At 43.0% G+C, this 24615-nt stretch overlaps 1 protein-coding gene across 2 annotated transcripts; it reads left to right on the forward strand.

Annotated features, from left to right (window-relative positions):
* Window positions 1-1624: 1624 nt before the first annotated feature.
* NPY1R (neuropeptide Y receptor Y1) lies at window positions 1625-13743 on the forward strand. 2 transcript variants are annotated; one of them, XM_006121881.5, is made up of 3 exons: window positions 1625-3001; window positions 7381-8235; window positions 8365-13743. In XM_006121881.5, exons 2-3 carry the CDS (start codon window positions 7507-7509, stop codon window positions 8821-8823), a joined length of 1188 nt encoding a protein of 395 aa, XP_006121943.2. In that variant the 5' UTR covers window positions 1625-3001; window positions 7381-7506; the 3' UTR covers window positions 8824-13743. The 2 variants fall into 2 exon arrangements, with proteins under 2 accessions (XP_006121943.2, XP_089634069.1); XM_089777943.1 differs by lacking the exon at window positions 1625-3001 and adding an exon at window positions 5199-5349.
* Window positions 13744-24615: the final 10872 nt, after the last annotated feature.

The following is a 24615-nucleotide window of genomic DNA, read 5'->3' on the forward strand; positions in this document are numbered from 1 at the left end:
GAATGCATATGAGTACTTCTAAAGTCTGAGTTCATAAGGCAAGTATACTATGTCCATATATTATGGACATTTATTTTACAACATACATTATGAGTTTGAAAAGAAAACATCTCTGCTTTATAAGATGAGTCCTGATTATTACTCTTTCGGGGGGTTTTTAATGCCTCACATATATATTAGGTGTTTCAATGAGGAAAGCTATTGTTCCTGTCCAGTAGAGTTTAAAAGCTAAATGTAATGCATAAATCAGCATGTGAGAGTGACAAAATAGTAAAGTGGGGGACGGGAAGTGAAATAGGAAAACTGTCATAGCAGTATAAAATGCCTTTGAAAGAGATTGTAGGGCACAAAAGTTAAACACTACTATTCTAATGCAATGGTTCTCAACATATGGGAAGCAGTAACATCAGTCCTAATAATATAGTTATAGGCCTTTCAAATTATACTCGAATGATATTTTAGGACTTTCTAAGTACTGCACAAATATAATTTAATTAAACTGCACACTTCACTGTTTGGTAGATATGGCAATGGGATGAAAGATAGCATTGTAGTTAAAACTCAGGACTCGAGGATTCTGAGTTCTGCTACCAACTCTAATGTAGACTTGCAGAGTGATAGTTAGCAATCCTTTAAGGGCCTTTTATTTTTACATCCATTTGCATAGTGGTGAGCATTATGAATTTCCATTTCATTGACTTCATTGTGAGTTCACAGCATTCAGTCATTGCAGGAAGCAATCTTTAATCTCTATTGGCTTCAGTTTTCTCATGTGTAAAATGCACATACTAGTAATATTCACCAACTACAAAAGGGATGGTCTGAGGCTTGGTTCATCCATGTTTAAAAAGTGCATTGAGAACCTTGGACAGAAGGTTCAATGGAAATAAAAGTATTGTGGATTACTTTCTGTACCCCTGAAATGCAGCCATCTCAGAGGCAAAACATTGCAGCTGGCAGCAACAATATGATTGGAAAACAAGAAGCAAAGAGTCTCTCATACAATGGAATAGCGGGGATTTTTTTTTTTTAGATTAGAAAAATGTAATTTCTCCAATACCACCACTCAGAACTGTTCATAGGAATGTGTAATTAGGCTCATCCCTGGCCTCTGACACCTGTTGCAATCAATGCGCTGGGGTTGTGCATGACACAAAGCTTTCCTTTATTTTTTTAAAACCATCCTAAGGTCGGAGAGAATGGGCATGAGCCTAACAGGGAAGAAGTGGGAACCTCCTGATGCAGGAGGAACAAAGGAGAAGACAGTCAACTCTCCTTTTTAAAAAATCTGTAAAAATTGGCATGAACCCTACTTATGAATTAGCATCACAGACCCTTTAATAACCATGAGCAACCAGGCCCTTAGTTTATAGATCCAGAAGGGACCATTGTTTCAGAGAGAAAAACACTATCCAAGGAATCTCAGCACTCATGTCCCATTCAGCAGCTGTGCTCCCCCATCCTCTGCTCAGCTTGAGATATATGGACTCCTGACAGATTCAGCTCTAAGTGCAGCTTAGCCACAAGCCTCAGTACTGATCCCGATTCCTTCTGTCTCGTAGCCAGGCCTCCCATTTACTGGTAATAGCGTATTAATTAATGTAACAAAATTACTACTGTAATCATGATAACATAATAATCATCATCACCTGGCACTTTTCGACAAGGCAAGTCTCACAAAAATTACAGAGTGCCATCGTGATGCAGCTATGTCTGTGTTGACTTATGTTTTGAAAATGAATTGAGAATCACTGGAAAACACTGGTCCTGAGCTTTCTAGTCATTCCAGACTTAAGTGAAACTCACCAGGATGGTAACTTATTGTAGTGATTTTCTTTATTGATTACAGGTTTAATTGGAGGACTTCCTTGCAATTCTCCCCTGGGTCCTAAAACCAAATGGGTTCTGTGGGTTGCATTGTCCTACTATAACCCTGAAGCTGCAGTGCTTTGTTGCTGAGAGCATGGGGGTTAGAAGCAGGAAAGGTGAGCAGACCTGGTCATGTGCATCCTTGTATTCAAATATCTAGTCAATTCCAGAGTTTTTACAATACATGCAGGAGCTGCCCAGGCAATGTTAGCCAACTTTTCCTTCTGCATAGCATATTATGAGGATAGTTCTACCCTTTCATGACCTATTTCTCTTCCCAATCCTCCAACCATCCCATTTACTAGTTCTAACAGTGCTTCGGCATGCAGTAAGATCCAACAGACTAAAATCTGAGAAATGCAAGTGAGGGCAAAGCAAGACTTTATATGTCTGTGAAATGTACTTGCAGAAAATCATAACAATAGCTGAATCTAAGGAGTATTACTTATACTTCCTTGAGGGCTGGCAGTTGATTTGATAACTGGTTTTTACTTTAAAGAAAATATTAAGCTTTCTTGATATTTTGAAATGCAAATAAACGGGTCTTATTTGCATTTGGGAATCCTTATCAGTTCAATAATTTTTCAAGAGAAAAACAAAGTGGGGGCATGTTGATTAAAGCAACAACAAACAGAACCCACATCCAAGACACAATCCTTATGATCAGTTCCATCGCCAGTCAGCTCTTACATAATATCATCCTAACTTTGGCCACAAGGTGGCAGTGACTTGCAAACAAATCTCACAATATTCAACCTGCAAAAGCAATTTCAAAGTGCCTCCCCTCCCAAGTTCTTCTCAGTGCAACCTCCCTCCCTTTTGTTTCAATACTTAATTCCATTTATTTCAGAATTACTAGGCAACCCACCCCCAGATGTGTAATTTAAAGGTGATGTGCTTGCATTGGGATCTTCAGGATTTGCTCAATTGAGCACCATCATGTGATACTGGGATATAGTGGAGTTCAGCTTTAAGGGGGTGTCTCCAGCTCTCCTCACCAATCTTTAGGATCTGAGCTGGAGAAATACCAGTGGATGCTTTTCCCAGTGCCTTGCTCCTTGTTCTCCATCCTCCCTTCTGCTCCAAACCATCAGCAAATCAAGGAACGGAGGAAAATCAGAACAATTACAAGGTGGGTCCCATTTGTGCTTTCCTCATGTTGTATTTTGTTGATGTTGTTGTGGTGCGTGCGCGCTTTTTGGACTGATGTTTGTGTGGCTCATCAACGAGACAGAACAGGTGTAGCTGCGAGAGGTGTGTGCAGAGATGTTTTCCGGGCCGTCCGGAGCGTCTCTTTGGGCTGTTACCTGTCAGTTTGGACTAGCAGTATGGTAGGCTTCCCTTGGAACAGCTGCTGGGATAGTTTCACCAGGGTATTTGCTGTACCTTTTACCCTTTAGCATCAAACTTCTGATCAAATCCTTGCAGAGAGCAGGCTAGGGCTGTGTGATCCCGAGCGGGGAGTGGGCGTGGGGGCTGGGTTGCAGGGCTTTCTGCCGGCCTTTAATTTCCCCCCTCCTCCTCCATTAGAAGTTCAGGTTAGTGGCTCTCCCCCCCCTTCTTTTAAGGCGGGGGAAGGGGAGCCGGGGCACAGAGGGCAAAGCACGATGAGCTGTCAGGGAAAGCGCGATCGGTGTCAACTTCATCTCTCCCCCTCCTCCCGCCCTCCCCCCGCAGCCTAGCTCCATACAATCCGTGCTGGAGACATGGGGAGGAAAAGAGGGAGTCACAACCGCACAGCACAAGCGGCTCCCTTTAGCCCGATCACTGGGGGGGGGGGGGGGGAGGGTGCATTTGGGGACTGGAGGCTCCGGCGGCTTCTCTGCTGCGAATAAGGAGCATCGGCATTTCCCCTGTGGAGCCGTCTGCTCAATGCGAAATCGTTTGAGACAGCTCCTGGCAAAATCAGCGGGGCGCGGGCGCGACCCCGAACGAAGTCCCGCTGCGCGGGCTGAGCCTGTGCCTGAGTTCATTCTCCAGCCCCTCTCTTGATTGGAGAAGGGCCCGGAGAAAGCACATTCCCCGCCTAGTGCCTCGACCTGCGGCAGCCTCGCCAAGTCCCGGCGTGCTTGGAGTGGTACGACCGCCTCTGGCGCTGAAATAAACATGTAGTTAATGTTTACAGCAAACCCCGTCCTGGCTTGGCTTTTAGCAGGTCACGGCACAGTCGCACTGGCGGGAGTAGATAATCCACGAAGCCCTCATTGCAGGCGCTATCCATCTCTAACTATAGCTCCTGGGTCTTGGTAGCGCTGGTGTCTTCCAACCCAGACAGTTTTCTGTTAAAACAAAATGCAATCGACGCCTTTTGGCGAGGGGTCTTACTTACCAAGATGAAAGGCTACATATAAAACCCTAATATTGACCGGGAGATTACACAGACTGGATGAAATTAAACAGTAAATATATTCTAAACCATAACATTGACGTGGGTTGAGGTCTGCTAATAAACTCACTGGGAAAAAAAATCAAACTTTAGCCAGTGGGTGCAAATCTCCAAAGTTTGGCCGGCTCCATTAAGTAGCGATTTTAAATAAACGCATATGGGCATAAAGCGCATATGGGTGATAAGCGCATATGGTTATAAAGAATCCACCGCATAAATGCAATGCAAAGCCAGCATGCGATTTAATTGGCCAATGAGCCTTTCTTTACTTTTGTAATCTTCCTGTTGAGTATCTAGGGCCCAACCCTACAGCCTTCACTCTGGCGACGTGTTCAGGTCTGTCTGAGTGAAGAGTGCAGGATCTGAAACCCGGGCATACATAAAAAAAGAGGGCCAGTTACCCTTCTCTCTCCTATGATGAGGACTTACCTTTGTGTGGTTACAAGTGTGTTTGCAGCTATTAGTTATGCCGACTGTCATTTAAAACAACTTCACCCCCTTGAGGTGGCTTAAAATAAAGTGGATTTCAGCGATATATGCTTTTTCAGTTTTTACAATCGAAGATCACATTTGTGACAACAACGTTATGGAGCTGTGATCCAGGAACCATTAACATGGCGTTAACTGGCAATACTCTCTCGTACAGCTCTGACCTTGGGTTAAGCATACAACATTGAAAATAGCTTGCCTGAGATTTGGCAAAAGAGAAAATTCCAGATTCAACAACACCGTTGCTAACTGCAGGTTGTAGCAGAGGTGTGTCAGCTTATTGTTGACTTCCTCCTCACCCCTACTGCACCCCAAATACACATGCCTGAGTTTCTGTGATTTACTAGCCTGCAGCTTTTGCGAAGGAGGGGATTATTTAAACACGTCTATTTGTGTTGCATAGGTAAATATTGATCGCTCCCCCCTCTCTTTTTGCAAACTGTTTAATTTTTTTAAAAAATGTCTTTTTTCTTCTCCCGTCCTGTTGTTCTCTGCTAAACAGCAATTCTGTCTGAGATTAAAGTGATCGGAGTTACTGATTTGCCTTTGACCCAGTGTCAGCGGCACTTTAGGGACCAGGCGGCCAACAGTAGAATATTAATTAGGTAAGCGACTATGTTTTCAGTAACTTTTTCATCACTGTGTTACTCATGTCAGATCGGGCTTGTCCTTTGTTTCTTTTATAGCTTAAAAGCTCTATTAAAATGCATAGGAGATGCCATTAAACACATGACAATTTGAGAAAACAACAGATCTAAGGAAATATATTAAAAAGAACTCAGTGGGTAAAGGTTCAGTCGTAAATTGTCACTTTTTCAACCACATTATTGACCCATGTTACATGTAATTTGTTTAAATAGCAAACTATCGTCAGCTGTTCTCTCTCGCACTTGTAAATATTTTTAGCATAATAGAGGGCTTGCTTTCTGTATCCTGCACTTTCTGCTTAGGCAAAACTTCTTCGATGAAGAATTGTCTTTTGAGTAACAGGCAGCTTTAGCCCTTAATTCTGACAATTCACCTTCCAGTCTCTATTTACATTCTAGCCATGAGGGTGTTGCAGCATTTCTAGAGCGATTATAAACATTGTGCGCACATGTACATAGATTAGGCTCCATTCACCCCCTTTCTTCTACAGCTTTAGTGATACAGTTTCCTTCTGCATTCAAAGACGAGTTTGGCTCCCAAAAGGAGGGAGCTGAGGCAGGAGAGGGACATTTCGGACCCCCAGAAGGCGCATATGCATTTAATGGTTAAGTCTCAGAAATGGCAGAGCACACGAGGAAAGGGGCCAGGGATTTCGCAGAAGGGCTTGCCCTCAATATAGCAGTGAATGATTTTCCTCCCCAACCTCTTCCCTCCTGTCATATGGGGAACCTAGTGAAAGGGATTCCCTGGTTAACTACAAACGTGGTGTTTTGAAAAGCTTCGGGGGACTAATTGGAATGCGCTTGGGAAGGGTGAGAGGTGGGAGTCATTGAAGGCTCTAGGTCTGAGAGTGATTCCTTTCCCCCTTCGGAAGGCCCAGCCTGGAGGGGACGTAGACTCCATGAAAGTTGTCTTCTGCCTCTAGCCTTGTCTTCTAGCCAGAATCGCTTCGATAAACAGCAGCCCCGCCTCGCCTCCTTTACCACCCTGACACTCCGTGCCTGCGTCTAGTTTGGCGGCAGCAGCACGCGCCCCTTCTGTGCAGTTCTGCCCTCTCCCGCTGGCTCAGGGAAAGTGAGATCGTCTGCCCCCGCGTCTGCAGAGGCCATTGCATTCCCGGGCACCGTGGTGCCACTCCTGCCTCTGCGCTGGCTGCTGGCCCTCACCCACCCCCGCTGTGTTCCAGTCCCAGAGTTCCTCATTTTGGATGGCAAAGGCGTGGCATGAGTGGTAGGACAACGCGTCTGCTCCTGCTCTGCCTCTCCAACCATAGTCCCGGTTATATTTAGCAGGAGACCACGCGACTTGGCCTTCCCCCGTGCTCGGGCGCCCTCCTCCTAATGCGTTCTCACGCGCATCTCTACAGGGCTCGTCTGCTCTCGAGCGTTGGGAGCAACCCACCCACCAGCTGGGAAGCTCTTCCAGCCCCATTCGCTGTCAACTCGTATAAGAGAGAAATCAGCCTGTGTTCAATGCAGGGCGCTGGGAAGTGACTTCCCTGCTGGAGTCTGTGCACAGCGGGACCGCTCTGCTGGCTGGGCACGGCAGGTTCACCGCCCAGCTCTCCGCGTGCTGAATCTCGGAGCGCTTTTTGGTCTGTCCGTGGTGCTGATGAATTCTTCTCGTGCCATCCGCTCTGCTTAGGGGCCCGTCTTTCTTCCGGCGTCCCCTGCTCCAGCGTGAGTGGCTCTGCTGACTAAGGCAGATGGGCGGATGCTGCCCCGAGGTGGATAAGCGTTTGAAATGGGAGAGATCCGCACGGCGAGGGTTTGCTTGGAGGGTAGTCTAGAGACGTTTGCTTACTGTCTGAGGCCACTTGGTCCGTTTGGAGAGTTATGACCAAGGAATCACAGAAGCAGCTCACCTACTCTGCATTGCAAAAGAGCCCTCGCTCTCTACAATCAGAGCTGCCTCTGTAAGCCTAGCACAATGACACTATGGCACAAATAAAATAAGAAATAAACACATGTGCTCTTTCCCCTTTGCAGATTGTACCAGGGCATCAGGGAAACGAAGTGACAGCGTTTGGTGAGATCCTGCTGCTTGAGTGATGAGAACTTCTTGAGCTTCTGGAACCAGTGGGGGAAAAAAACCTGTCAGTGCAGTCCAGACCAATGCAGGACATGGATGCTAGTTCCAATAACATGAATACATCATTGCTCTCCTCTCTTGGGAATCAGTCCATCCCTCTGAACTTCTCAGAGAAGAACTCCAGAATCCTACACTTCCCAGATGAAGATTGCCATGTTCCATTGGCCATGGTCTTCACCTTGGCTTTGGTTTATGGGGCTGTGATCATTCTTGGCGTCTCTGGCAATCTGGCCTTGATTATTATAATCTTAAAACAGAAGGAGATGCGCAATGTTACCAACATCCTTATTGTCAACCTTTCCTTCTCAGACCTTCTAATGACCATCATGTGTCTCCCCTTCACCTTTGTATACACTTTAATGGACCACTGGATTTTTGGGGAGGCCATGTGCAAGCTGAATCCTTTTGTGCAGTGTGTCTCAATCACAGTTTCAGTTTTCTCTTTGGTTCTCATTGCAATTGAACGCCATCAGCTGATCATCAATCCTCGAGGGTGGAGGCCAAATAACAGACATGCCTACATAGGGGTTGCTGCCATCTGGATTTTAGCTGTGGCTTCCTCCTTGCCTTTTTTGGTTTATCATGTATTAACTGATGAACCCTTCAAAAATATTACAATCGATGAATATAAGGACAAATATGTGTGCTTGGACTTGTTCCCTTTGGACACTATCAGGCTTTCTTATACAACAGCTCTGTTGGTGATACAGTACTTTGGACCACTTTGTTTTATATTTATTTGCTACTTAAAGGTAAGAGGGAATCTATTTTATGATCTCTCCTTATTTCTGTCTGATTTCTGCTTGTCCTTGTAAAGAAGTGCCTCTGGCTTAAATGATTCTATGTTTTTCTTTGTTGTTGTTGAATTTTGTTTTCTGCAGATATACATACGCTTAAAAAGAAGGAACAACATGATGGACAAGATGCGAGACAATAAATACAGATCCACTGAAACAAAAAGGATCAACATCATGCTGATTTCTATTGTGGTTGCATTTGCAGTCTGCTGGCTGCCTCTTACCATCTTTAATACTGTGTTTGACTGGAATCATGAAATTCTACCTGTTGCCAGCTGCAGCCACAATTTGTTGTTCTTGATTTGTCATCTCACAGCCATGATCTCCACTTGTGTGAACCCTATCTTTTATGGATTCCTCAACAAAAATTTCCAGAGAGACTTACAATTTTTCTTTCATTTTTGTGATTTTCGCTCCAGGGATGATGATTATGAGACTATAGCCATGTCCACAATGCACACAGATATTTCAAAGACCTCTTTGAAGCAAGCAAGCCCAGTCGCATTTAAAAAAATAAATAACGATTATGATGAAAAAATATAACCCCCACCCATGCAACTCAAAGTATTGGCAGAATGGTCATAGGTGATATGGGTCCAAGGAAAAGCACAAAGTTGTAACAAAATGCATAATGATTTTTTTCTAGGAACTCTCTTGTTACTTTGAAATTATATGCTGTGCATTTTCCCCTATTGCTGCATTAATATTCACAGCAGTTATATTTGAATCACATTATAAGATACTGTTGGACCTGTTTCTACTTAGGGTTTTCATCAGCAGTCTTTTTAGTCTTTTATTGCACAGTTATGCACGTCTGCACTGAGGTATATCTATTGTATTTATTAAAAAAGGAATATTTTTCAGCAGTGTGAATATATACAAGCCTATTGGAAACAATAGTCTGAATGAGACTATCACTAAGAAGACGGTCTGGTATAAAATTAGATCATTCTGATTTGAAGAGCTTTATTTTAAATCCACTTTTAGAGCAGTATTAAATAAAACCACATTAGCAGGAATAGAGAAACAAGAATGGCTCCCTCACAAACCCAAATTAAATTAAATTAAATGGTGGCATGTATATGCATTGTTTATAGACATAACTTGTGCTCTAATCAATTAGGAACAAAGAAAGAATTAAGGGACAATTTTTGTTCTCATTTACACTGGTGTATATCCACAGTAATTTCATTGAAATGAACGGAGTTACTCTGGCTTTTCATCAGTGTAACTTTGGCAGAATTTAGCTTTTAATTATGTCTTTGATCCTAATGTTACAGCTAGATTTAATGATGCTTATTTCCAGGGCTCGACAGTTAGGGCAATCTACTCGCTCGTGGCGAGTAGATTTTAGCCCGGCACGGCGCCGCAGCGCGATCAGTGCATGCACAGTGCAGTCTGTGCATGCGCAACGTGCCAAATTTTAAAATTTAAGGTTTCTGTCTGCTAACATTTGAGGAAATCATGACTGTTAGGATGAAGTTCACTCAAAACATACATACCATTTAAATACTACTTAAACTCTTTTTTTTTTTTTTTTTTTTTTTTTAAAGGATCTCAGTATGTTTAAGAGCCAGATATTTGCATGGGTTGGAATTTCACTCACAAAATCAGGACCACAAGAAAAAAAATGCTGGTCCTTGCTATCTGAAGTTTTAATAATGATTACTTTGCTAATCTACATTAATAATTTAGATCTATTTTCTGCCCTCAGATTCACTTATTAATTTCTGGATTTCCTCCAATACAATGGAAAAGTTAAGCCAGATTTGCACCACTGTAAAGGAGGGCAGAATTTGGTCTGACATTTATGTTGGCATGTTTGGTTGCCATACACAAATTCCAACTTTTGATCAATGGGATTTTCATCAGTGGAGGCCACTCATCATTCACCCGAAATACAAATACAGGCAGTCCCCGGGTTACATACAAGATAGGGACTGTAGGTTTGTTCTTAAGTTGAATTTGTATGTAAGTCGGAACTGGTACATATTGTAGGGGAAACTCTAGCCAAACATTTCTCCAGAGCTCAGTTTTATTCTCCCACACCTCACTTCCCTCAGTCCTTTATTCTCAAGCTGAGGTGTCTGCTGAGAAAAGCCGCTCCACGTCTCCCTGGTCTGCTGGGGGGAGGGGGGCGCTAGCTTCGCTTCTCCCTGGTCTGCTGGGGGGAAGCAGGTAGTGCGGGGTTGCCTCACCCCATTTGTAAGTAGGGATCCGATGTAAGTCGGATCCATGTAACCCGGGGACTGCCTGTACTAGAAATTTCTATGAATTATTCCATTTGTTAAAAATGGTTTCTCAACTATACATTTCCAGAATATAGGTGTACAGGATTAGATCCTCAGCCAATGTAAATCTACATAACGCCACTGAAGTACACAGAATTATAACAATATTCACTAGCTGAGAATCTATGCCATACAATGTACTTTTCTGTCTACGTAGGTACTAATCCAAGTAACCAGCTTGTTTAAAACAGGATAGACCTGATTCTTAATTACACTAAGATCCCTTGAAATTATTCTGGCAGTGTAAAATGGCCTAAAACTGGGTGTAAAGTAAGTATAGCATACATGGAAATTAGGCCTGGCATCTCTAAACATAAAGGATTTTTAAGTATGATGTTGAATTTAATATACTCAAAATCTGATAGGAATAGATGACTAAGACAGTACTTTGTTTTGCCAGTGTTCAAAAGTAAAAAAAAAATGTGCCTTGTGCAGTCTTATAAATAATGTATTATATATAATGTTAATGTACAAGTGTGTTCTTGTGCCATTATAATTTCATGTAATTCTGTATTTTGGAATCATTTATTAAAATTTGGGAATGTTTTTATGAGGGTAATAAGACAACTACTGTATGTATAATGTATCTAGAAGTTAACATTTTGTTTTAGGAGGTTGGCCATTTTTTCTGTTTTGCAAGTTTTTCTTTTTCTCTGTGGCCATCTCTAGTGATACATGCCAATAGTTTAACAATGGGTTTCTACTTATATTTTCCCTTCACTCTATGATAAATGCCCTGAATGGGGAGGGGGGAGGGAGAACATTCCGGCAAGGAAAAACACAGCAGGAGTGGTTCATCCATTCTTGTCTTTTCCCATTTAAAGAAAAACACTCTCATAAAGGAAGCAGGAACAAAAGTATTTGGCAAACAAACATATTACTGTACTGGCAGAAGATGTTTATACAGATTTCCCTGTGCTGGGCTCCACTGGCACAAAGCAACTCTAACACTATTACTGTCTGTGATGTGAATGGGATAGTGGGGTAACCAGAGGCATTGGAACAATTTATATAGCAGGGGTGCCGAACCAATCTGTATACCTTGTATATGATGGAAACCACTTCAAGCCAAAGGTTGTGTCAGCACACCTTGTTCCAGCACCTATGGAGTAACAGTTCCTATGCCAATCCTTCCTTGTGGTTGGTGTAGGACATATGAACAAAGCAGTCCCTGTTTATCGTAACAGCCTCTTGAGGTTGTTGTCGGTTCACGTAAGTTAAATCTGCTCTATATGTGTTCTACCAATCTACTAGAATTCTTTGTGGGGGTAAACAAGCATGTGGATATGAGTGATCCAGTGGATATAGTGTACTTAGATTTTCAGAAAGCCTTTGACAAGGTACCTCACCATTAGCTGTTAAGCAAAGAAAGCAGTTGTGGAATAAGAGGGAAGATCATCTCATGGATGAAAAACTGGCTAAAAGATAGGAAATACAAGGTAGGAACAAATTATCAGTTTTCTGAGTGGAGAGAGGTAAATAGTGGTGTCCCGCAGGGGTCTGTTCGGTGACCAGTACTGTTCAATGCATTCATAAATTATCTGAAAAGGGGTCAACAGTAAAGTGGCAAAATTTGCAGATGATAAAAATTCCTACTCAAGGTAGTTAAATTTAAAGCAGACTTCGAAGAGTTACAAAGGAATCTCACAAAACTGGGTGTCTGGGCAACAAAATGGCAGATGAAATTCAGTGTCGATAAATGCCAAGTAATGAACATTGGAAAATATGACTTGAGCTCTACAGGTAAAATAATGGTGTCTATATTAGCTTTTAACACTCAAGAAAGAGATCTTGGTGTTATTATGGATGGTTCTCTGAAAACATCCACTCAGAAACAGCAACAGTCAAAAAAAGCTAACAGAATGTTCAGAATCATTAGGAAAGGGATAGATAATAAGATAGAAAATATCATATTGCCTCTGTATAAATCCATAGTACACTTAACCCTTGACTAGTGAGCGCATGCACATATGTTTGCCGTATCTCTCTCTCTCTCTCTCTCTCTGTGTGTTTAATTATATATATGTTGGAATTGGAAAAGGTTCAGAAAAGGGCAACAAAATGGTTAGGGGTATTGAACAACTTTCATATGAAGAGAGATCAAGAAGATGGAGACTTTTCAGCTTGGAAAAGAGATAACTAAAGGGGAATATAATAGGATCTATAAAATTGTGACCGGTGTGGAGAAAGTAAATAAGGAAGTATTATTTACTCCTCATAACACAAGAACTAGGGGCCACCATCATCAAATTAAATTAATAAGCAGAAGGTTTAAAACAAATCAATATATTTATTCACACAAGGCACAGTCAACCTGTGGAACTCTTTGCTGGAGGATGTTGTGAAGGCCATGACTAAAACAACATTAAAGAGAACTAGATAAATTAATGGAGGGTAGATCCATCAATAGCTATTAGGCACATGTATTGGGAGGCAAAACCATTCTCTTAAGTGTCTAGCCTCTGTTTGTCAGAAGCTGGGAATGGGTGACAGGTGATGGCTCACTTGATGATTACCTGTTCAGTTCATTGCCTCTGGGGCACCTGGCATTGGCCACTGTTGGAAAACAGAATACCAGGTTAGATGGACAATTGGTCTGAGCCAAGTATGGCCATTTTTATGTTCTTATACCTGGTAACCAGCCTGGTTCACAGTCAGCCCAGAGCCAGGTCACCTGTGCACTCTTCCCCCTTCCCTCTCCAAGAAGTACTGTGCATAGTTCAGTCAAAGATAGAGCCCAGTATATTTTTCAGGAGCAAAACGTATTAGCAGTACTGTTTATGATAATTGGAATGGTGATGGGAAATGAAGACATTGCACAGGGGATTTTGGGCATGAGAAGATTCCACCTTTCAGGCTATGTGTTTGCAAATACTTGACACCCACTAAGGCACTTCAAAGGCAAAAATCTTTTCTCTCTAGAGTATTGTGAAGTAGGGCTGGAAGAGAGTTTAGGAAGTTATCGAGTGCATCTGCCCCATACGCAAACCAAGAAAACACAGAACATCCCTGACAGGCGTTTATTCAATCTGTTCTTATAAACCTCCTGTCACAGGAATTCTACAACTTTCCTTGGAAGCCAGATCCAGATTTTATATCTTAGGCTGTGTCTCGAATACATCCCTCTTTCTACAGAGGAATGTAAATTAGACACTTTGAAAGTGCAAATGAAGCGGGGATTTAAATATCCCGTGCTTCATTTGCATAATCGCATCATGGCGTTCTTTTGAAAAAGTGCCATTTCAAAAGTAAAACCATGGTCTAGATACGGTTCTTTCGAAAACGTCAGGCTTTTTCGAAAGATTCTGTAAACCTCATTCTTTGAGGAGTACAGTATCTTTTGGAAAAGCCTGCCATTTTCAAAAGAACCACATTTTTTACTTCCAAAATGGTGCTTTTTCGAAAGAGCGCCATGACGTGATTATGCAAATGAAGCACGGGATATTTAAATCCCTGCTTCATTTGCACTTTCGAAGTGTCTAATTTACATCCCTCTGTCGAAAGAGGGATGTAGTCTAGACACAGCCTTATCGTTGATAAATTTTCGTAATATATAATCAAAATTTTTCTTGCTTCAGATTAAGCCAATAATTTCCTATCCTACTTTCAATGGTCATGGAGAACAATTGACCAATGTCCATGTTATAACAGCCCATAACATATTGAAGAATATTTGCTTCCCAATCTTTTTTCAAGACTGACCATATTCAGTTTTTTTAAACATGTCCTCAAAGATTCTCCTAAATTCACCTTCACTTTAGGGTCAATATTTTGACAACAGGGTAACCAAAAGCCAGCCAGAGATCTCCACCTGGCACAATGATCCTGTTCATTTTCAGATTTCCCCCCCATACTTCCCTCATCCTGTACCAGCCAAATTCCCTGGCATGAGAGACATTTATCCAAGATCATGTTGTCCATGTGATACTCACAATTTCACATTAAGTTTCAAATGTATTAAAACCACAGGCACACCATTTTGAGATTGATCATTTTACCATGTTGTACTGTTCACTTGACACCGACAGTCTATGCTGACTTCTAGTGAAAACTGTGTAAATTGCTTTTACTCTGATTTTCTGCCTGAATAGCAAGTTTGAGAGAGAGAGAGAGAGCAATCTATATGGCATTCTTATTACTTACTCATTTATGGAAGTACATGTTATTCCAAACTACAGCCTTAAATGATACATTATTTAATAAAAATCTGATATCAGCCTCCCTTTGTTTAGTCATTTAGTCTCCTCTCATCCCAACAATAAACATTTTGCTTTTGCTTTTTAAAATTCAGCATTTTTATTGAGAGCAGAAAAAGTGTAACTATTTGTAGGTACCATGTGTGGCAGAGCTCTGGTCATGCCTTGTGGGTCTTGAGCTTCTAGGCGGTTATAATATACCTCAAAGGCTCGCCATGTCCCTCCACACTGCCTCTTATCTTTTCTAGAGGCCAGACTCACAGCCTTCTGAGCCATTCTCAGAATTGGCAATGTTAAAGGATTGGGGTGAAATTTCTCCATAATCCTTTTAGATTTTTTAGTGGTGTGGGAGGAACTGGGGAGCAGGAGCATATTGGCAATCAACATAGGCCCGGGAAATGGGTTGAGAATGGCCCTCCCCATGATGTCACCCCTGAATCATGTCTGGCATGTGGCGCAGGCAGCGGGTCAGGCTTTGTGTGCTGCATACAGCACAGACGCAGAGCCATTTGGAGTGAGGGGCAATGGCATGCAGACATGACATCCCACCAGGAAATTCCCGGTATCCCGCCGGGCCAGTCTGCCCCTGCTGGGAAGGAACCTGGGTCTGTCCACTACTCTGAGTTCCAGTCTAGGGACCCTAGGTAGTGACAACTGCCTCTAGCCCCAATACAGCAGCCTTTTCTCTGGCCCACTTCCCCAAACACTCCTTTAGTATCTTCTCCCTAGTATCCGAATGAATCTTTCCTGCTTCAGCATACTCTTTCCTTTCTCAGTACCACACTTCCTCCTCTCAGTCTTTCACTCTTCCCTTTCCTTTACCTGAGAGAAAACTTTTTAAAGTAACTCAGTATGCCTTAATTGGTTGCAGGTGCCTGATTAGCCTGCTGCTTCAGAGAAGCTCTTAATTAACCTCAGGTGCCTGCCTGCCTTCATTATGTGGCAGCAGTCCCTGCTGGCAGTTTATTCCAGGAACAGAAAAGCATTCACCCAGTTCCTGGTATTTATTTATTTATTTAAAATATTCAAGGCGGCTTACCACATTTTTTAAATACAATACAAATATATATAAAAATTAAAAAATATGAGACCCCAGAGAGACATATGTGTATGTGTACCCTCCACCATACTATTGTAGCTAACTGCCCTCAGTCTGTCACACATGGTAATAATTATCTGTATTCAGACTAGTAGTCCCATATTCCTTGTTTTCAAAACACTTATATATTCTAGACTACATCCTCCATGTCTCCATAAATAAGGGTTACATGAAGATATAAAGAGGAATCATTGATTTCTCTGTTCCTAAGCTAATATCCATTGTTGGCGTGGTGGAAAATTATCTTGTAGGAACCCTTTAACTGAGGACTGTATTTTATGGTTACAACTAGAAAAACTAAAACTATTGCCGATTTTTAAATCCCTTTCAATCCAGTTTTGCGAATTATGTTTAAACTTGGGAAAAAATTGTTCTAATATGACTGGCTCCCATCTGACTTGGGTTGTTTGTTCATTATGCTTCAGGACTGGCCATTCAGAAGGTTAGTGGCTTGAGTGTCAAGTACTGATCCTGCCATTTTACAATAATGGCCCAGTTCAGCAAGACACTTACACATGTCCATGGACTCCTGAGTATAAGGTTAAACATGTGTTTAAGTGCCATGCTGAATGAATCAGCTGGCCAATAGGATTATTATCAATATAAAGAAGCTGCTTGAGATCCTATTTCTACTAATGTTAGTGAGGAGGCACCACTTTGAGCCTGTATATAAATATTTTTCCTTAAAAATTATTACAGAACTTCCATAAAGTGACATAGGGCTGAAGATGCCATGGATGATGAATATCAGGAAATTCCAATTCAGGATGTATGATCAGCTTCTACGCAAAATGATCTTCTATATAAAATTTCATTTTAATTGTCCCCCCGCCCCACACACACCTAACTTGCCATTGCCCCTTGTGTTCTAACTTCAGGGTTTTTGTTTTTTAAAAAAAGAACATTCCTGAAAATATTGGTTCTGTTTATAACCTGCATTTTTAGTAGGTTTGCATCCTACTAGCAAGGTCTGGATCTTGATCTGTATCAAGAATCCATTTCAGCAAAACATTTGGGGCACATGCTTCAATCCAGTCCTGTTCTGTATGGCCGTGATTCATCAAATCACTGTAAATGAAATAAATGGGACTTGAGAACATGCTTCAAGTTAAGGATTTGCTTAAATACTTTGCTAAATAGGAATGGGCTACTAAATCATGACTCCAGATCTGTCCCAAAGATCATAAGGATTTACTTCTTCGGTTTAGTTGCAGACTTTTATACAGGTAAGTTCAAGCCATAAAGTTTGTCTCTAAAGTTGGATCTTGAGCCCAAAGCCTGAGGATGTTTTGATCTAGGTCCTCTTCTAGCTCTTACCAGCAGAGCCTTAACCAACTGGTTTAGGGTGAATGGTAGAAATAAGACATAGGGAATTTACCTTTCTCATTTTTACAGCATATGTAACAGCACAGAACATGCTCTCAGATAACACCTATGTTTTATGCATTTGAAAGGAATTTGGCTGGATGGAGGAGGTGGAAAAGGAGGAAATGCTAAATTATACTCAAATGATAAGTTGCACTGACAGTCTTTTTCTCAGCTAAAGGATATAGATCAAAATCATGACTGATTGTTCCACCCTGTTCTTTTCATTTCTAAATTGTTTGATATTCAGTATTTGCCTCTCTAAGATGAATAGACAAATAACTGGAGTCATTAGCATGTGTGTTTGAAAGGAAGATATGTTCTCTTTTGCTCATTGTTCTATACTGAAGTCCAAATGTTTTAGGACATCATATAATTTAAGAAAGAAAAATCTATAACCAAGTCATACCTCTTATGGTTTAACTTGCTCTGCTACCAACATTGATACACATTAAATAACATCTTTGTTAAAAATAGTACTAGTGGCCTACTGTAAGCTAAAAAATTAAAGAAGGATCATAATGATGATTGCCTATCTCCTAGAACTGTAAGGGGCCTTAAAAGGTCATCAAGTCTAATTCCCTCCCTTTACAGCAGGACCAAGTACCATCCCTGACAAATTTTTACCCCAAATCAGCCACCACAGGGATTGAACTCACAACCCTAGGTTTAGCAGGCCACTGTACAAATCACTGAGCTATCTCTTCTCATAAGGAAACTGTCCATGTGTTCCACTTAAGTTCTGTTCTGGGTAGGGCTGCTTTCCTGAATGGGGTCATAAACTGTGTTATATGTGTGTAAAGCCCAGGCATATCAGGATCATTTCAGCACAAAGTTCTTGTTTGTTCCAACAAATTGTACTCTGGAATTCACTCTTTACTTTCCATGGTAATATCTGGCTATGGGCAGATTTCCCAGATTTGCCCTCAAGAAGTGTATACCACATAGGTCTGTTTCTGATTGTTGCATGGGTGAAACTTATGCTGAAATCTCCAATGTTCAGTCAGTCTCCTACTAATTTTTGAGATCTTCAAACAAGAACAGATATATCTGATACACTTTGAAAGACAGAAGAAATACAGCTGGAAGAGGAGGAAGCTCGGCATAGCACGGAGGCTCTGCTCAGGCAAGCCCTGGTGCTCATGACAGTGCAGCTGCCAATCAATCCTCAGGACACCAGTTCTGGTGTTGGGAGAGAAGCTCAAACTGGTGGGACTGTATTGTGATACAGAGATTCAGTTCAGGATGGGGAAATCTACAGTCATGGTTGTTCTATACAAGTATCTAAGGCCATCAATAACATTCTGCTTTGGTGGCCACCCACTGACCCCAGAGGAGAGGCGAGCCTCCGAGGGCTGCACCTGGCCTTAATGATCTACCTGGCTGGAAGCTAAGGGGCGGGGTCAGTGAGACAAAAAGCCTGCTAGCAAGGCCAGTGAGGGCCTGGCCATTGAAGAAGCCAGAAGTCTCCCCTGCACACTGAGGAGACGAGCTTAGGCCCAGAGAGATGGAGAACAGGTGTGGGCCACCGGGCCCCCTGCTGAACAGCGACCTGGAAGGACTGCTGACCATACCGGACTTTCCAGAGACCCTGCAAGCTGCTGAGGAGTGGCAGCTGGACCTGGACTCCTTTGACTCCCTGACAAACCTACTGGACATCCAGGTATGTGCTGAGGGGGAGAAGGGAAGTGGTCCAAGAAATAGCACAGACACATAACTGTCTGGGTTAGCATGTTTCAGGCTGGAGCCCTCAGTGATCCGGTAGCACACTATACTGCTGCTTCTAGGGCCCTGGGACAGGGTGCAGTGGAGTGGGCAGGCCTGTGCTCCCCTGCCACCCACTACTTGGGTGGTAGTCTCCCCCTCTCTGCCATTGCGGGCAAGCTGCCTGCACCCTTCCTGAGCAAGGAGACCCTAATTGTGTAATTTGTTTAAACTGTTTACTGCCGCCCTGCCCTGACCAAAGGCTGGGTTTACAAACTGCCTCCCTGCTGCCCCACACTGAGCTAGGGATGGGTCTTGACAAAATGTGTGCCTGCTGCTCTGCCCTGACCAAGGGCTGGGCCTTTAGAAACTGTTGCCTGCCACCCTGCCCTGACTAAAGGCCGGGCTCTGAACTATTTGCTTGTTGCCTTGCCCTGAACCAAAGCCAGGCTACAAACTGTTTACCTGTGGCCCCGCCCAGACCAAAGGTTGGGCTGGTAAACTGAAGGCTTACAGCCCCACCCAGAACTAGAGCTGGGCCTTTCTAAACTATAAACTTGGCTGCCTGCCCTGAACTAAGGCCGGGCCTCTGACTGTCATTTGCTGGCCTGCCCAAACCCAGGCCTCTTTTATTATTGTTTTATGACCCTGCCCTGAGGTAAGAGCAGGGGACTCCGGACTGATTATTTGGCCACTACTAATTCCCCTCAGAGACTCAACTGGTCATAGTGGCCACCCACTGACCCTGAAGGGGAGGCGTCCCTTCCAGAGCTGACTAGCTTACAAGTGTCATGATTCTGGGGAACATGAACACCATAGTGGAGGGCTTTTCTGCCATGAGCTTCCTTAAGTGCGGTGGGAACATAGCTAGATCCCTATCCTGGTCCCTGACCACTGTGCCTCAGAGTACATCAACCACAGGGGTACTTCTCCATGGTGCTGCAGGCACTCGTGGCTCACAAGCATCTCTTCATCAACATCAACGTGGGATGGTTGGGAAAGGTGCATGACACATACATCTTTAGGAACTCCTGCCTCTTCCAAAAGATGCACACAGGCACTTTCTTCCCAGACCAGACAATCAGAGGTGGAGAGCTGGAAATGCCAACTATGATACTTGGCAACTCAATCAAACCCTTGCTTCTGTGGCTCATGAAACCCTACATGGACAGCCTGGACCCCAGCAAGGAGGAGTTCAATAACAGGCTGAGCAGGTGCAGAATAGTGGTGGAATGTTCATTTGGACATTTAAAGGGGAATCTCCTCACTCGGTTGGACCTCAGTGAATGTAACATCCTCTTTGTGGTGTTAGCCCATTGTATGCTTCATAACCTGTGCGAGAACAAGGAGGATACTTTTCTGGCATGGTTGGGGGCTAAGGCAGAATGCCTAACCAGAAAGTTTGAGCAGCCGGACAGCAGCACCAGAAAGGGGCAGTGTGGCTTTGAAGGACACTCTTTTTATGCAAGGCCAGGACACCCGTTTGAGACTCTTCCCTGTGGCACTCCACAAGTTGCCCCTTCATTCCCTGCATTTCCCTTTAATCCTGCACTCACCACACCCCTGCAGTTCAAGCAATAAAGAATCTGTTGTTCAATTAACAGGAGTGTTTATCTGGGGGAAAATACTGGGAAAGGACAGAACTGGGAACTAGAAGGGGGGGGGGAAGGGGCTCTGGAACAGGAGTGGGACTGCCTGCTGCCTCCCAAGGGCCTGGAGGCTCAGTTTCGCCTTGAGTTCCCACTGTGTGTCCTGTGGCCCCTGGGGACCTTGGGAGGGTGGAAGCCACAGGGCAGGAGGAGAAGGACCAGGAGTGTCATTGGAGTGGGTGAGGTTCTGGGAGGTGGCCTGTTCAAGGCAAGTCACAACATGCTCCATGACAGCAGTCAGGGAGGAAAACATTGTCTCGTACTGCCTCGAGAAATGCTCCTCGGTGGCTATCCTCTCCTGTCGCTCCTCAGTCTGGTCCTGGTGCTTGGCCCAAATCTCCTGCATGAGGGAGTGTATGCAGTCCATCTGTTCATGGATCATCTCTTCCCTTGTCCTCTTTCACCTGCAGATCTGTGCCAGGCAGATACTGTAGGAGTGGGAAGATGTACCAAGCTGGCAGTCAGCCCCACTGTAAAGAAATGTTACAAGGGCAGATATTACAGGAGATATATTGTATGAAGTCTAACCTTCATTTGTTAATATACACTGAAGGTCTCTGGGAAGTGGAAGCTGTAGGAGCAGAAATACTCGTAGCCATCGGACTGTCCAATGGAACATTGGAACTCATCTCATTTGCTGTGGTGTGCTGCTCACTGGCAATGCTGGCCACATGGGACAGGTCAATCTACTGTTTCCAGTGCTTTTAGAGCCCAATGGGAGAGCAGTAGAGGCAGAAGCTGTGGCCAAAGCGATTGGAATGGACAGCTGCGGGAGGCTTCCCGGAGAACAATAGCACTGAATTTCCAGCAACGCTGCATCTACATTAGTGTCAGTTTATCCATGCAAGGTGTGGAATAGCGTTACTCCTGGTGAAAAGCAGGAATACAGGAACTGATATCAGTGGCCCCTAAGGGTGATGCAACATGCTTGGTAGTGAGGACATATCACTTAGACATTTGACCGTATGATACTGTACTAGGGACCATAAGGTCCAAGTGTAGACCAAGCTCTTGAATCCTCTCTGTTCTTCCTAGCTCTCTGCAGTGACTTGCTTGTACAGGTGGACAGGATGACTTGGGGGCATGCTTGCTGTTTAAGCCGACTAGCAAAGGGTGTGTGTGTGTGTGTGTGTGTGTGTGTGTGTGTGTGTGTGTGTGTGTGTGTGTGAGATAAGGTGCCTACGTCACAGTTTGATACCATTCTATTTCCCAGTCTCATGCAATTATAGGCAAGTCACTTTCAGACTAGGTTAGACTCCAAGTTGATTTGTTACCCTTTCATTGGCTAAGTACTTTCAGAGGTTGTCCTTACAGGCCTCTATCTCTTGAGTATATAATTTGGTGATGCATGTATGCATGAGGGTTGTAATTTTTTCTTGGCAGTTACAGTTCTTTTGTCTTTATGGTGGGAGAGTCTCAGAACATCTTTAAGTTTAGATTTGTAACTCTTTTTTTAATGTAGTTCATTTTTCTTAGATATTCATCAACTCTATTTAGAGTTACAGCAAACTAGAAACTCTGTTTTCAAGAGATCTGAACCCTTCCATTCTTCACAGTTAAACTTTAGAATAGCTAAATTAAGTTTAAATTTAAAACTTTTAGTTCTTAAAACTGTTTTCTTCTTGCTTCCTAATATTTGTAAGAAAGTTGTTTGAGCACTGTCACTAATTAAATCTCCATTAATATAAATATTCTAAGATTGAATGGCTTTTTAAATTAGTAAATAGTTGAACAAAAACATTAGATTACATGCTGGTACTGTGATAGAGATGCTTACTGATAGTTCACTACTCTGTGACTTCTAACTAGGTCTGACTTTACTAGACCTAACGTATTTATCTGTAAAGATTGCCTTGTAAAATATTTAATTGAAACTGGTAATATCCTGGTGATTAGTCTCATTGTGAAATGTGTATATTAACAATGCATGAGGAATTAAGGATACTCACAGATATTATGATTCAAAATATGTAACCAAACATGGGAGAAATAGGCTTTCTTCCACACACAAGGGAAGATAGGTATCTTTCTGCCTGTAATATAAATTAAGTATTGTGAAACCAACCAAAAAAAACCTCAATTTGCAAGCAAGTTAATAGGAAAAGACAGTCTGAGGGCGTGTTTAGACTACAGGGTTTTTTCGAAAAGTGGCCTTTTTTTCAAAATTCCCCTGCATCCAGACTGCTGCCGTGTTCTTTTGAAATTAAATCGAAAGAACCCGGCGGCTTTTTTGACCACAGTAAACCTCATTTTACGTGGCTGAACACCTTTTTTTGAAAGTGCTCTTTCAAAAAAAGGCGTTCTTGAATCCAAACACGGCTTTTTCAAAAGAGAGCATCCAGACTGCCTGGGTGCTCTCTTCAAAAAAGCGGCTCACTTTTTCGAAAAGTGGTTGCTGTCTAGATGCTCTCTTTTGAAAAAGGCTTGTAGTCTAGATGTAGCCCGACTGGGAGGATGTGAAATCACCATTTAAAAACCAAGACCATGGGAGGGGGTGTGTCTTTTCTTCAGGGTCAAAATAATGAGTTTTGGGGAACTATTAAAAACAAGATATTTTGTTATCTAGCACTAAGGGAAGAAAGAGATCAGTGCTCTTTGGATCCATGAAAGCTGGATCCTGCTCCAGGGAGGCCTTGTGAGTCTGAGAAGAAGCTTTAGATAAAATAACCACCTTAGACAAGAATTGTAGCCTGTTAAAAATGTTAGCCGTTTGAAATAAGCTTATACTTTTATTTTATTTATGACAATTTTTTGTTTTTTAACTTTCTATCACTTAAATATATGTTCTTTCATAATAAATTTAGTCCTGGTTTTACTGTGAGTTCACTTCAGAGTAATATATTACAGTAAAGTGTGCTGAGCCAACTGGCTCATGTGTACACTGTCTTTCTGGAGTTAGCATTCTTTGTAATTTCTCTGAGTGTCCAGTGACAAGAGCTGGATACTGCAGAGGAGTTTAGGAACTGAAGAGCAACAAGTGAGGGTTTGCAAAAGAAAGTGGGGGCTGGGAGAATTCTAAGCAGTTTGTCTGGCCGGTTAAATAACTGGGATGGCAGGGATTAGACACTTAGCTTAGTACCAGCAAATCTCTCTTTTGCTGAGGCAGATAGGTAGCAATGTGACGTAAAGTACTATACACCAGGATTCCAACTACGGTGCATGCATGTGTGGGTGCACACCAAAAATTTGCCTCCCGCCCACCTTCTCAGAAGAGCCTTGCAGAGGCTACTCAGCTGCTCAGTGGTGGGCAGCTGCCCAGTCCCAGGAGCAGCAGGGCAGTCACCAGGCAGCCCTGGGCCTACCTTCAGCCCTTTCCCAGGGCTGGAGCTGTGGGCTGCATGGTGGGCTACAGCTGCTCTGGCAGCCCCAGCCATTGCCAGGGTCAAAACCAGAGCTGTGTGTTGGACATGTCGGGCAGTAGTGGCAGCCCCAGCTGGTGCCAGAACTGGAGCTGCATGTCAGGCAGTAGTGGGTGGCTGCTCCAGCATCCCAGGCTGGGGTAGGTGGACAGTAGCTGCTCCGGTGCAGGGCTGCATCATGGGTTGCATGTGGATGCTCCTGCTAAAGTAAGTGGCTGCATCTAGACTGGCATGATTTTGTGCAAATACTTTTAACTGAAAGTTTTTTCCATTAAAAATATTTGCGCAAGAGAGCGTCTATACTGGCATGTGCCTTTGCACAAAAGTGGCTGCTTTTGCGCAAAATCATGCCAGTCTAGATGCAGCCAGTATGTTTCCATGCCTTCGATTTGTAGGAAGGTGCATAATCATCTAGGACTTATTCATATACTTAAGCCTTATCTCAGAGGTGGGGGAAATTGTCAATAGAACTTGATGTGAAATCTCCAGATTACATTATATCTATATATGGAATATTTGTGCATAGAAGTAAGGGAGGGGAAAGTATAGAATGGTGGGAGGTGGTCTTCTAGAAAGCAATTATTTTGTGCCCAGAAGGATCAGCGTGTTCATCCCGGGTCTAATTTGGGCCCTTTGGGTCCTGGCAATTTTTGAAAGTATCATCTGCAGAGG

Source organism: Pelodiscus sinensis, chromosome 4, assembly GCF_052426305.1.
Source record: "Pelodiscus sinensis isolate ZL-2025 chromosome 4, ASM5242630v1, whole genome shotgun sequence".
In the NCBI taxonomy this organism is placed as follows: Eukaryota; Metazoa; Chordata; order Testudines; family Trionychidae; genus Pelodiscus; species Pelodiscus sinensis.

What these genes read in the sequence shown, in the direction of transcription:
- NPY1R (XM_006121881.5), top strand. Translation starts at nt 7,507, where the DNA reads ATGCAGGACATGGATGCTAGTTCCAATAACATGAATACATCATTGCTC. An exon ending in TATTTATTTGCTACTTAAAG is followed by an intron (nt 8,236 to 8,364) that starts GTAAGAGGGAAT and finishes TGTTTTCTGCAG; the next exon opens with ATATACATACGCTTAAAAAG.